We start from the raw sequence: 14,428 nt of genomic DNA, 5'->3' as shown, positions 1-14,428 counted from the left end.
ACCTGTAGGTAGGTAGACTGGGGTCTGAACGGATGGTTCAGCGCTTCTGCACTTTTCTATAAACAGTAGAGAACACAATACATGAGCTGTGCTCCAATAACCATACTAACATACTGTATACTACATACTTAATGAGTATATACTGCATACTATATACTATTAGTTCATTTTAGTATTCTGTAAATGAACAGTATGCTTTTAGTTGAGCGTACTAGCTCTTCGCCTGTCTACCGGAAGTTGATGCTGTTGCTATGCAACCTCTTGCTAGCTAGTTAGCATAACACATGACTAGTTAGACATTTTACGACATTGGGTGTGTTCATTCAATGTGGAGTGCCAGTGTGCACTCGTAAATTCAGAGCCTTGTCAGATTGTCCGTTTGTTAAAATCAGGGTGTTTCGCTCTCGCAGTGGACACTGGACGCTCTGGCCCAGGAGTTGGGTTGATTTGAGCGTTCTGACCTTACAACGGCAGTCAAGCACCCAAGCTAACATTGGCTAGCTTGCTAGCTACTTCCAGACAAAAATGAGACCACTCTGACCATTTTACTCGCCCTAGCAGAGCTGGTTAGGCAGTTTTCATGTTATCCAGAGCGTTGGTGACTGTAACTGTGCTGCTGGCAACAATTTAATTACGCGTTTTTGCCAACGTTTACTGACACCGGCCATATTCAACTGGTGTTGATCACTCGTAAATTAATTATTCTGCGCTCTGGTACACTCAGACGAGAGTGCTCTGAAATCGGAGTAGATAGCCAGAGCGAATTTACGACAGCACCCGAATGTCTGTTGAGAACGCACAACTGCTATACCATTTAGCTAAACTAAGGATGATGGAAATAACGGAAATGGAGGAGATGGCCTCCGTTTTACGGTCTCCTAACCAATAGTGCTATTATGTGTTTTTTTTCACAATATTTGTAAATTATTTTGTACATAATGTTTCTGAAACCGTATCTTACGGAAGAAAAGAGCTTCTGGATATCAGGACAGCAATCACTCACCTCGGATTAGACAAAGATTCCTTCAACAACAACAACAACAACAAGCAGGACTCACACAATATTCTCCAAACACCCCACAGGGCAGACATCCCAATTATTCGTAAAAGGAAGCGATGCAGAGGAAGAAGAGCCGGATGCCTCGTCTGGACCCACAGAAGGCAACTAGGGAAGCTGCCGTTACCGTTAATATTACTCGCCAACGTGCAATCATTGGACAATAAACTAGATGAGGTACGATCACGAATATCCTACCAACGGGACATCAAAAACTGCAATATCCTATGCTTCACGGAATCGTGGCTGAATGACGACATGGATATTCAGCTAGCGGGATACACGCTGCACCGGCAGGATAGAACAGCACAGTAAGACGAGGGGGGGGGGCGGTCTGTGCATATTTGTAAACAACAGCTGGTGCACGAAATCTAAGGAAGTCTCTAGATTTTGCTCGCCTGAAGTAGAGTATATTATGGTAAATTGCAGGCCACACTACTTGCCTAGAGAGTTCTCAGCTATACTTTTCGTGGCTGTTTATTTACCACCACAGACAGATGCTGGCACCTAGACCACATTCAGTCAGCTGTATAAGGAAATAAGCAAACAGGAAACCACTCACCCAGAGGCGGCGCTCCTAGTGGCCGGAGACTTTAATGCAGGGAAACTTAAATCAGTTATAACAAATCTCTATCAAGATGTTAAATGTGCAACTAGCGGGAAAAAAATTCTAGATCACCTGTACACCACACACAGAGACGCGTAAAAAGCTCTCCCTCGCCCTCCATTTGGTAAATCTGACCACAACTCTATCCTCCTGATTCCTGCTTACAAGCAAAAATGAAAGCAGGAAGCACCAGTGACTCGGTCTATAAAAAATGGTCAGATGAAGCAGATGCTAAACTACAGGACTGTTTTGCTATCACAGACTGGAACATGTTCCGGGATTCTTCCGATGACATGAGGAATACACCACATCAGTCACCGGCTTTATCAATAAGTGCATTGAGGACGTTGTCCCCACAGTGACTGTACGCACAGACCCCCAACCAGAAGCCATGGATTACAGGCAACATTCGCACTGAGCTAAAGGGTAGAGCTGCCGCTTTCAAGGTGCGGGACTCTAACCCGGAACCTTACAAGAAATCCCACTATGCCCTGCGACGAATCATCAAACAGGAAAAGCGTCAATACAGGACTAAGATTGAATCATACTACACCAGCTCCAACGCTCGTCGGATGGGGCAGGGCTTGCAAACTATTACAGACTACAAAGGGAAGCACAGCCGTGAACTGCCCAGTGACACGAGCCTACCAGACGAGATAAATCACTTCTATGCTCGCTTCGAGGCAAGCAACACTGAGGCATGCATGAGAACATCAGCTTTTCCGGACGACTGTGTGATCACGCTCTCCGTAGCCGACGTGAGTAAGACCTTTAAACAGGTCAACATACACAAGGCTGCGGGGCCAGACGGATTACCAGGACGTGTGCTCCGGGCATGTGCTGACCAACTGGCAGGTGTCTTCACTGACATTTTCAACATGTCCCTGATTGAGTCTGTAATACCAACATGCTTCAAGCAGACCACCATAGTCCCTGTGCCCAAGAACACAAAGGCAACCTGCCTAAATGACACCAGACCTGTAGCACTCACGTCCGTAGCCATGAAGTGCCTTGAAAGGCTGGTAATGGCTCACATCAACCCCATTATCCCAGAAACTCTAGACCCACCCTAATTTGCATACCGCCCAAACAGATCCACAGATGATGCCATCTCTATTACACTCCACACTGCCCTTTCCCACCTGGAAAAAAGGAACACCTATGTGAGAATGCTGTTCATTGACTACAGCTCAGCGTTCAACACATGAACCTGGGACTAAACGCCTCGCTCTGCAACTGGATCCTGGACTTCCTGACAGGCCGCCCCCAGGTGGTGAGGGTAGGTAGCAACACATCTGCCACGCTGATCCTCAACACTGGAGCTCCCCAGGGGTGCGTGCTCAGTCCCCTCCTGTACTCCCTGTTCACCCACGACTGCATGGCCAGGCACGACTCCAACGCCATCATTAAGTTTGCTGACGACACAACAGTGGTAGGCCTGATCACCGACAATGACGAGACAGCCTATAGGGAGGAGGTCAGAGACCTGGCCGGGTGGTGCCAGAATTAACAACCTATCCCTCAACGTAACCAAGACTAAGGAGATGATTGTTGACTACAGGAAAAGGAGAACCGATCACGTCCCCATTCTCATCGACGGGGCTGTAGAGGAGCAGGTTGAGAGCTTCACCGACAATTCCTCCAACAACAAACTAGATTGGTCCAAACACACCAAGACAGTCGTGAAGAGGGCACGACAAAGCCTATTCCCCCTCAGGAAACTAAAAAGATTTGGCATGGGTCCTGAGATCCTCAAAAGGTTCTACAGCTGCAACATCAAGAGCATCCCGTACGGTTGCATCACTGCCTGGTACGGCAATTGCTCGGCCTCCGACCGCAAGGCACTTCAGAGGGTAGTGCGCATGGCCCAGTACATCACTGGGGAAAAGCTGTCTGCCATCCAGAACCTCTACACCAGGCGGTGTCAGAGGATGGCCCTAACAATTATCAAAGACCCCAGCCACCCCAGTCATAGAATGTTCTCTCTACTACCGCATGGCAAGCGGTACCGGAGTGCCAAGTCTAGGACAAAAAGGCTTCTCAACAGTTTTTACCCCCAAGCCATAAGACTCCTGAACAGGTAATCAAATGGTTATCCAGACTATTTGCATTGTGTGCCTCCCCAACCCCCCTTTAATGCTGCTGCTACTCTCTCTTTATCTTATATGCATAGTCACTTTAACTATACATTCATGTACATACTACCTAAATTGGCCCGTCCAACTAGTGCTCCCGCACATTGGCTAACCGGGCTATCTGCATTGTGTCCCACCACCCGCCAACCCCTCTTTTTACGCTTCTGCTACTCTGTTTATCATATATGCATAGTCACTTTAACAATACCTACATGTACGTACTACCTCAATAAGCCTGACTAACCGGTGTCTGTATATAGCCTTGCTACTCTTATTTTCAAATGTCTTTTTACTGTTATTTTATTTATTTTCTTACCTACACACACACACACACATATACACACACACACACACCCACACATACACACACACACACATACCTTTTTTTTCGCACCATTGGTTAGAGCCTGTAAGTAAGCATTTCACTGTTGTATTCGGCGCACGTGACAAATAAACTTTGATTTGATTTAAGTACTACACAGGGTCAATGGATACTACAGTGAGTGTACAAAACATTAAGAAGGCCTGCTAGTTCCATGACATAGACTGACCAGGTGAAAACTAGGATCCCTTATTGATGTCACTTGTTAAATCCACTTGAATCAGTGTAGATGAAGGGGAGGAGACAGGTTAAAGAAGGAATTTTAAGCCTTTAAACAATTGAAACATGGCTTGTGTATGTGTGCCGTTCAGAGGGTAAATGGACAAGACAAAAGATTGAAGTGCCTTTGAACGGGTTATGGTAGTAGGTGCCAGGTGCACTGGTTTGAGTGTCAAGAACTGCAACGCTGCTGTGTTTTTCACACTAAACAGTTTCCTATATGTATCAAGAATGGTCCACCACCCAAAGGACATCCAGCCAACTTGATACAACTGTTGGAAGCATTGGAGTCAACATGGACCAGCGTCCCTGTGGAACGCTGTCGACACCTTGTGGTCCATGTCCTGACGAATCGATCCTGTTCTGAGGGCAAAAGTGGGTGCAACTAAATATTAGGAAGATGTTGCTAATGTTTTGTACATTAGTAGTATTCTACAGTTTACTACAGTTTATTATAGGATTCTAAACTGTAGTCTTTTTTCATGTGCTTCTACACCTGCATTGCTTGCTGTTTGGGGTTTTAGGCTGGGTTTCTGTACAGCACTTTGAGATATCAGCTGATGTCCGAAGGGCTATATAAATACATTTGATTTGATTTGATTTGATGTGGGCTGTTTTCTCTCAGACACAAATCAAGTCTCTGACCACCTCCATTACTCAGACTGAGTTAAGATCTACTGTGACCACCATTAGTTCTGACTGTATATAGAGGTTTAAATATCAGTATGTACACTTTTAGAAAAAAAAGGTGCTATCTAGAACCTAAAAGGGTTCTTCAGCTGTCCTCATAGGAGAACCCTTTGAAGAACCCTTTTGGGTTCCAAGTAAAAACCTTTTGGGTTCCCTGTAGAACCCTTTCCACAGAGGGTTCTACATGGTACCCAAAATAGTTCTACCTGAAACCAGAAATGGTTATCCTATGGGGACAGCCAAATCTTTTTTAAAGACGGTAGCTCATAGATATACGTAAACGTATTCAGACATTCAATGGAGGAAAATGTAAAACAAAATGTAAGACTTGCACAGCCCAACATCCCGTGGACATTAGCTCTCTCAGAGTCACTCTCAGTGTGTTTCTGATTCCGTAGAAATCCAATTAACACAGCAGTAGTGACTTTGATGTTGTTTTACCTCTGCTCACATCTTCTCTGGCGGGATGGGAGACAGGAAGACAGGCTTTGACTTGGCTGTCATCAGCCTCTCACTCACTGCTAGATGTGCTATGTATTATAATGAAGTGATTTAGGCCGGAATGCAGTGAATTAATTATATATCTGAAAATGCTGTCCGCACTGAACCCAAATTAGAATTCCTCATGGTGAGGAGCGAGGACTGAGGGGAGAGGAAAGGGTAGAGAGGAGAGGGAAAAGGGGAGTCCATGGGGGGGGGGTTGAGATGAAACAGCTTTAAAGATAGATGCTGCAGAGACGTATAAGTGTCACTGATGTCACTTGTGTCACTGGAGCAGACCGGGGGGTTGTGTTCAGCTTCAACATCATGAGTGATGAATTGATAATCGCTATGACATATCTATTTCCATTTACTTTCATTGGATTTTTACTATTTTTGTGTTTAACTGTAAGGGATAAATAGTGTCAGACACGGTTTGTACCCCATTGTAGGCCCCTGGGTAGAAGTAAAAGTGATAGAACATTGTCCATCATGCTGTCAATAGTGAATGGAGAACTATTCCACCACCAAGTGCTAAACAGAAATCCATGAATGCCAATGTTTAGGCTACATCTCTCACACTGTTTAGCTGCAGCATATGGACCAATCAAAGTGACACAGAAAATGGGTGTCATTTTGACCCTCTTTGGATGTTTGTCAGTCCCCCTCCGAGCGCTGTGGCTCATTGGCTAACCCTTTCTCTCATTTCTCAAAAACATCGGAGAGCTGTCAGGTTGTAAAAATCCATCTGGCACCTGGACATGTTTTTCAAAAGCAGGTCATTAAACCGCAGCTATTTAAGCCAATCAGCAGCCAAACAGATAGTGTTTTGTTGCTTCATTCTCCTGTACTTAAGAGTCTAAATCCCTGAGGATAGGTTTGACCCATGACCTCTACATCACCCACCAATCAGAGAAGACAAAGAGGGATATGGTTGATGCTCAAACTGGGAGTAGCAGTAGGTGTGGGTATTACAGTACCATTATCCACTTCAAATACTCATTGGAATTCACATGTTTAGCTCTGGGATACCACTATTCAAGTTGTTCAACTGAACATCATGTTTTATTTGTATAATCTGTACATGGGGTGGTACCATAGAAATCCTGTAAATAATAGAACTACTGGTTTCTATGTTACAACTACTCCATTCTACTTATTCCATTTCTATGGTCTCACCACAATGGGAACAGTGGCTGTGTCTAAAATGGCACCCTATTCCCCATATAGTGCACTACTTCTGACCAAAGCCATATGAGCCCTGGTCAAAAGTAGTGCACTATATAGGCAAAGGGTACTATTTCAGACACAGGCAATGACTGATCCATCCTCACCAGGTCCAGTTGTTATGATGGTTAGCCTATCAGCATCACAAGCAGGTTCAGTTGTTATGATGGTTAGCCTATCAGCATCACAAGCAGGTTCAGTTGTTATGATGGTTAGCCTATCAGCATCACCAGCAGGTTCAGTTGTTATGATGGTTAGCCTATCAGCATCACCAGCAGGTCCTGGGCTGTTTCTACGTCAGCAACACCCTCCCCCCCACACACCCACACACACTATGTCAGCAACACCTACCTATGCCACCACAGCTTCAGTTCAGCCTGCCTGTCCGAGAGCAGCAGCACTGACGCAGCATCTCATTATGTAACAGCATAAGTTAGGGAAGCAAAGCTTTCATCACCCATGGGAAACTTCACTTCCTTATTTTGCCTTTGAATTATTCAACCGAGCTTGTTAGAATTATATGGCTTCTTCTTGGTGGATGTGGCAGAGATGAAAGCGGAGGGTCAAATGGGGTATGGTAAACCTGTATGGTGCTCCTGTCTAGTAGTAAATCATGAATAAGGCAGTTATTAACACTCTATTACTAGACCTTAGTATGTAGCTTAGTTGGTATAGCATGGTGCTTGTAACCTCAGGGTAGTGGGTTTGATTCCCTAGACCACCCATATGTTAAATGTATGCAGGCATGACTGTAAGTTGCTTTGGATAAAAGCATCTGCTAAATGGCATATATTATTATATATTACAATCAGTAAGGTGTTTGTAAGTGTTCACATTCTAGATTTGCATAGTTTATACTATTTTCTCTGAAATTATGAGAGATTCTGTTTTTGTAAATGTTTAATGGTTTGAGAAAGAAGGGAAGGAAAACAGTTAATTCAGCTGTCTGTCTGTCTGTCTGTCTGTCTGTCTGTCTGTCTGCCAGTATGTGTGTGGGTTTTGACGTGTCAGGGCCAGTTAAGACCCAGGCCTGTGTTATGTTTGTGAAGGCTTTATGAGTGCTGTGTGGAGTGACATGTTTACGAGACAGCTTCCCTGTTTGACGTGGGCTGAACTGCACGAATGCTGACATAAAAGTGCACAGAGGAATCTCTCCATCTCCCACAGCTCAACAGCTTTACAACCACATAGGTCTTCCTGACTGGCAGACTGGCATCCTGAGGAGGGTTGGGATCAAACACCATGCCAGTTATACACCACCTGATACATTCCATTGATTTAGTAATGCATAGCTTTCGGAGCTGATTTCCCAGACAGAATAGACTTAGTCCTAGACTAAAAATCGCTAGTCCTAGGCTAGAAAAATGATCCATTTAGCATGTTTTTTAGTCCAGAATAGACTTAATCTTTGTCTGGATAACCAGACCTTAGTTTTGACCGTGGCCTGTCCACCATCCACTTTAGTAATGGGTCTCCCTTTTTTTCATGATGGAATGGTTGAACCACTCCATAGAGTCAGTTTAAGCTCTACACTCTTAGATACAAATAGTTAATCAGCTGTCCCCATAGGACAACCCTTTTTGGTTCGAAGTAGAACCCTTTTTGGTTCCAGGTAGAACTATTTTGGGTTCTATGTAGAACCCTCTGTGGAAGGTGTTCTACTTGGAACTCAAAATGGTTCTACCTGGTACCAAAAAGGGTCCTTCAAAGGGTTCTCCTATAAGGATAACCGAAGAACCATTTTTGGTTCTAGATAGAACCCTTTCTGGTTCTAGATAGCACATTGACTTTATTTCTCTCTACAGTACAAACAAGTGGAGCAGTACATGTCCTTCCACAAGCTGCCATCCGACTTCCGACAGAAAATCCATGACTATTATGAGCACCGGTACCAGGGGAAGATGTTTGATGAAGACAGCATCCTAGAGGAACTGAACGAACCACTCAGAGAGGTGGGTCTCTGAGTTCCTACCTAAACAGGCACGCCATGAACACAAACACACACAACCATTTAAAAACATTTCAAGTATTTCCTTCCAAAATGATATATATCCATTTTCAGAAATGCTGGGAAATTAGCTTTTATTGTTGAAAGAAATTATGAAAGAGATTTGTGTGTTTTTTCTCTATCTAATCATGGCATGGTTTAATGACAGACATGTATTTGTTTAAAATCCATCACTTGATGGTTTTATTTCAGAGACATATAATCATGTTTTTGTTTTTTGTTGCAAAATGCTATACTCACTCTCAGAAAAAGAAGTAGTACTGCTAGGTTTTACACAGTCAAATGCTAAATGTATGACATCAATATAAAACATTTATATATGCTTATATTTCTAGCTCCAACACTGAAATAATACCTGTCATTACTAAACAATACATACAAATCCCCCAAATTCTAAGAAATGAACGAAGAAATATAGAAATGTTACAACGATATTATAAATACAATAATGTGAGACCTGTATGTGTAACATTTGACATTTTAGTCATTTAGCAGATGCTCTCATCCAGAGAGACTTACTATAAGTGCACTCATACACAGGTCAAATATACAGGATACAAACATTCCATTCCAGCTAACCAATGGTATAAAACATTTTCATACACATCGAATATCTTATTAATAAAAAATCTGAGAACAGTAATATTTGACACACACATGAATGTACCCATAAGCAATCATTTCTAAAGAAAAAACATCAATGTGAATAATTGGTGGATATAGCGTTTTTGAAATATTTTACTAACAAACTTTGTCTATCCAATCATCAGGAAATTGTCAATTTCAACTGCCGTAAGCTGGTGGCGTCCATGCCGCTGTTCGCCAACGCAGAGCCCAACTTTGTGACAGCCATGCTGATCATGCTCCGCTTTGAGGTCTTCCAGCCTCGTGATTACATCATCAGAGAGGGCACCATTGGCAAGAAGATGTACTTTATCCAGCACGGAGTCTGTAACGTTATCACCAAGGGAACCCTGGGAATGAAGCTCTCTGATGGCTCCTACTTTGGAGGTATGGGCCTGAACCACAATACACACAGACTTTCATTTCATTCAGTGAACAATTAATATTTAGACATAATGAGATCACTGGAGTATTCTGGAGCAGAATACACACTGCTTTGTGGGTTTTCATGTGTGAAAACTAGCACAACTTTATTGGAAGTGTACCACAATCCCAAACAACTGGTAGTGGAACAGATAATGGGTGGTTTCTATGGTATATTTTACAGATAATGAAATAGAACATGAATATATTGTATCTCTGAGACATTTTGCTCTATCTCTGTGTTTCCTGACCCTGTCTCCCTCTATCAGAGATCTGTTTGCTGACGCGGGGTCGGCGTACAGCCAGCGTCAGAGCGGAGACGTACTGCCGTCTCTACTCCCTGTCTGTGGACAACTTTAATGAGGTGCTGGAGGAGTATCCCATGATGAGACGGGCCTTTGAGACCGTGGCCATTGACCGACTGGACCGCATAGGTACTGAAGAGAGCTCTGGGCCCTGTACTAATGCAGCTTCCTCACTCCCTGCCTTAGAGTAATCACTGAACTGACAGTAGTAGATCCGTGAACTTTCAACAATCCATTTGTGTTAGATCAGTGATTACTTCCCAAGGGAACTAAGAAAGAAGGATGCATTTTAAAGTAGTCAAATAGGGCCCTAGTTGTACTGCTTCTCTTCCTAGAAAGAGAACAATAAACTACCTGTGTGATAGTAGTTTTCCGCGCTAGTGGTACCCAGGTGGTTCCACAGATGCTGCATTCCCAACTGTTTGCCAGACACAACAGTGGTCCAATCAATAGTGACTGGGCCAGATTTATCAAGTGGTTGCACCTGTTATTTTCACAGGGGTGTAGAGGATAAAACCAGACTTTGGGCGTGACACTGTCTTTATTGAGAATTCATCTTCGCATCTTACCCTATTATTATGTATTGCTATCACATAAACACATCTTTATTTGACCTTTTATGTTAGACTCCCTCTTAGAAATAGCAGATGCAAACTTATCTATGAAAGATAACTCTAGCCCGAGCATTGACCTGAGTTATGGGGTTGCTTCAGCATGCTCTAAACAGGACAAAAGAAAGACTCACCCATTTTGAATGTTATTTAGTTCTATGTGCGATATTCATTATATAATGCAAAACTTGTCATACCGGCTGTATTTCTGCCTGCTTAAACGACAATAGCTCAGGAACACACAAAAACATCGCTCAGAGATGCATAAAAATGATATAACATTCAAAATGGGTGACTCTTTTCCTTGATGAAGTGACACTGCTTCTTTTGCTTCTTGCAAAAACAATATACCTAGTTTGAAGGATAGAAAATACCTTCAGTGTTCCTCCTCCTCCCTTGTTCTCCTCTTCCTCTACCTCATCCTCATCAAGTTCTACTTTTATCCTCCTCCTCACTCCATCACAGGCAAGAAGAACTCCATTCTGATGCACAAAGTGCAGCACGACCTCAACTCCGGCGTTTTCAACAACCATGAGAATGAGATGATCCAGGAGATTGTTAAGTACGACCGTGAGATGGTCAAGCTGGTGGACCTCCAGAGGCCCCGCACCATGTCCATGACATCCTCCGTCCCTGGGGGCATGTTCTCCCCCGCAGGCCCATCCGGGGTCGGGGCCCTCGCCAGCCTCCAGCAGGCTGTGGCCATGAGCTTCTGCCCCCAGGGGATGGGGCCGATGGGGGGAATGGGGATGGGGCCGATGGGGGGAATGGGGATGCCGGGGATGGGGCCGATGGGGATGGGGATGGGGCCAGGTCCGATAGGGCCAGGGTCAGCGTCTGGGTCAGGGTCAGGGACGCTGCAGTCCCCCCGTATGTTGCGGAGGTTCCAGGTGGTCCATAGCCTGTCACAGAGCCCTGTTTCCGCATCTCCTCTCCAGTCCCAGCCACCACAGATGGCTCATGCAACAGGAGTGTTTGGGTCGGCTATTTCCAGCCCACCAGTCCAGAGCCCTCTGGCGCATCCAGGACGGACATTCCAGTACATGGGGGGAGCGGGGCCGTCTGGGTCTCAGCTGTCCCTGGTGCAGCACCACGTTCCCAGCCCCACGCACACCATCCAGAGGCCCTCCTCACACAAAAGCACCCACTCGCTCCACTCAGGCACCCTTAGCCAAGATGCCCGTGTCCTCTCCGCCTCCCAGCTCTCCCTCCCTCAGGATGGAACCCCTCCTGCCGGCCCCAGCCCTCCCCAATCTACCCAACCATCCACCCATGCCTCCTCCACCTCCATCGGCCCCCCTCAGCCCACTCACCCCAGCCAGCCTGGGCCCTCTGGGGTTGGGGTCCAGGTTGGGGGGAGACCCGCGGGAGTTCCACAGCGGGTGGCCTTCGCCTCCACTCCTCCCCCAGGAGGAGCACCCGGGATGGGGGCGGCTGCAGCGGCGGCTGGGTCGGGGCTCCCGGCCCCTGGAGCTCCTAAGAAGGATTCGATCGTTAGCATACCGGAGTTAGACTCAGCCCGGAACCGGCTGTCTTCCAACTTGTGACCCTATGAGAGCTGCAGGAGAGAGGCCTTCTTCACATGGGTGAATCTAAACGTCTGTTTATCTCTGTCTGGATGACCTGACTGGTCGGCTTCCTTACTGACCTGGCTGGCTTCATATGGGGCCACACCGTCAGTCATTCTACCTGAATGTCCTGTGTGTCGGTCGGAGTCAACAAAGAGGAAAGAGGAACTCTTTGGCTCGTGTGACTTGGAGAGTCGAAACAATTAAACTAGTTTAACAATGGTGGGACTGGACTATTCTACTATGCCAGCACCTGTAGTCTTAGTATCACCCCTTACACTCTGCTTCCAAACACCTATATTGCTGTCTTTATTGTAAAGATATTGAGAAACAACATCATTAATGTAACTGTTGCATACTGTGTAGAATCCATACAATGCAATCTAGCAGGAGCTGGACTTAAAAACGCAAAATCAGGGACTTGAATCAAATGACAATGATGACATTTTACGCTTTCAGAATGTGTTTTTAGGTGTCCTTTTTTCTGTAAACGCTGTTGTAGCAAAATAAATACATTGCTCTTCATATTGTTTAAAATAGTAGTGAAGGTAGTGTTTTAGACCGCTGGTCGATCTTACATCGATGTGTAAATAGTTAAAATAGTAAAAAAAATAAAATACCGAAAGGTAATATCTTCATTGTAATTACTCCAAACCAAAGTTGAGCTTAAACACAAAGTTTGGTTGTGTCTGTATCAACTAAAAAAGAAATATAGAAGAAAATGCCATTTATTCAACTGCCTTGATTCCAAGTTTAGAAGCCATATATTTGGTTTGTGTGTGTGTGTGTGTGTGTGTGTGTGTGTGTGTGTGTGTGTGTGTGTGTGTGTGTGTGTGTGTGTGTGTGTGTGTGTGTGTGTGTGTGTGTGTGTGTGTGGTATGAATGTTTTTGGTTCCATTCTGTTTTTCCAAGAGAGCTGACTTGTGTACTCATATCTTTACACTGTGTTGTCAGGCCTGGTTGGTTGGATTTGCTGGCAATGGCACAGGCAATATTTCCCAGCTTCTCTGCCCAACTAAATGTGTCTGGAAAGATATCCACTTGTCATGTCAGCAGAAATATACTGATTGTGACCCTGGAGGCAAAAATGGTGGTAAATCATCTGAGCTTTATCAAAAAGAACCATCGCAAACAACCCATACTGTATACTTGCTTGTTTTCGTCCAGGTTTATTGATTAATACATGCAATATAATTCTGCAATACTTTTACCCCGCCTATATATTTAAATATATATATATATAAAATGTATATACATATGCTGTACAGGTAACTAATTTCTTTATTTTTACTGTGAAACCTTAAAAAATCCAGCAGCTGCCGTGGCTTCACATGTTGTGTTATTGTAATCCAGTGACCACGTTGTTATCTTAACCAAAAAATATCAGAGGAAGTGAGTGGATGTAATTATTTTGTGGATCAAATGAGGCAAACTGGTTTCAAACTGGTTCATGGTCACCTGAGGATTCCGGAATGGAGTTATGGAAATCAACTCCCCCAAACTGTCACTTTAAAGTCCATTTAAAGTAATATTGTATGTTGTAAAGAAAGACTAAGTAATTGACAGAATGCATGCCAATGGGAAATGTTGTGGGGCAGAGGAGGAAAGTATGTCTTCACCTGTGTGTTTTTGGTGTAGTATGTGATACAGCTCCTTCGAATCTCAAACTCTAAGAATGTCTGTACGAAAATTATTTATTCTTCAACAATCCTATTTAGTTCTCAAAATTCATGGTTGTGGCGGGTTGTGACATTGATTATAAATATTCTAATGATTCTAATCCCGGTGTACTTCAAAGCCTTCTCTTGCTGAATGTATGCCATATGAGGGGGAAGACAGCTAATCAGAAATAAACTGCCATGTAAATACAAGGACCGAAATTATTCTGGGTGACGATGCGAAGGGAGATTGTGTCGCTGAATGTTTGTGCTATGTTTCTTAGGTTTATTGCTTCTCTGGTCTGGGTGTGTTCTTTATGTAAACTGTGTGTTACCCCATTCTCTGTTCTATGACAAGACAATACACTTTTTTAAATGATTGGATGTAGGACAGAGAGTTGAAACCATTTTCAGTTTGTCACTGAGAAGCAAAA

The 14,428-nt window shown here is 44.2% G+C and overlaps 1 protein-coding gene across 1 annotated transcript in view; it reads left to right on the top strand.

Annotated features, from left to right (window-relative positions):
- LOC139386498 (potassium/sodium hyperpolarization-activated cyclic nucleotide-gated channel 2-like) overlaps positions 1-12,817 on the top strand; it is a 73,635-nt gene extending 60,818 nt beyond the window's left edge. The window contains exons 5-9 of the mRNA XM_071132071.1: positions 8,603-8,749; positions 9,576-9,816; positions 10,122-10,286; positions 11,234-11,506; positions 11,612-12,817. Of these exons, the coding sequence (XP_070988172.1) occupies positions 8,603-8,749; positions 9,576-9,816; positions 10,122-10,286; positions 11,234-11,506; positions 11,612-12,315 (1,530 nt within the window). The 3' untranslated portion in view covers positions 12,316-12,817. The remainder of the gene's footprint in view (positions 1-8,602; positions 8,750-9,575; positions 9,817-10,121; positions 10,287-11,233; positions 11,507-11,611) is intronic.
- Positions 12,818-14,428: the final 1,611 nt, after the last annotated feature.

The sequence above is a fragment of the Oncorhynchus clarkii genome, chromosome 28 (genome assembly GCF_045791955.1).
Source record: "Oncorhynchus clarkii lewisi isolate Uvic-CL-2024 chromosome 28, UVic_Ocla_1.0, whole genome shotgun sequence".
Lineage (NCBI taxonomy): Eukaryota > Metazoa > Chordata > Actinopteri > Salmoniformes > Salmonidae > Oncorhynchus > Oncorhynchus clarkii.
The sequence above is the reverse complement of the archived record's forward strand: the minus strand, read 5'-3'. Positions and strand labels throughout refer to the sequence as shown.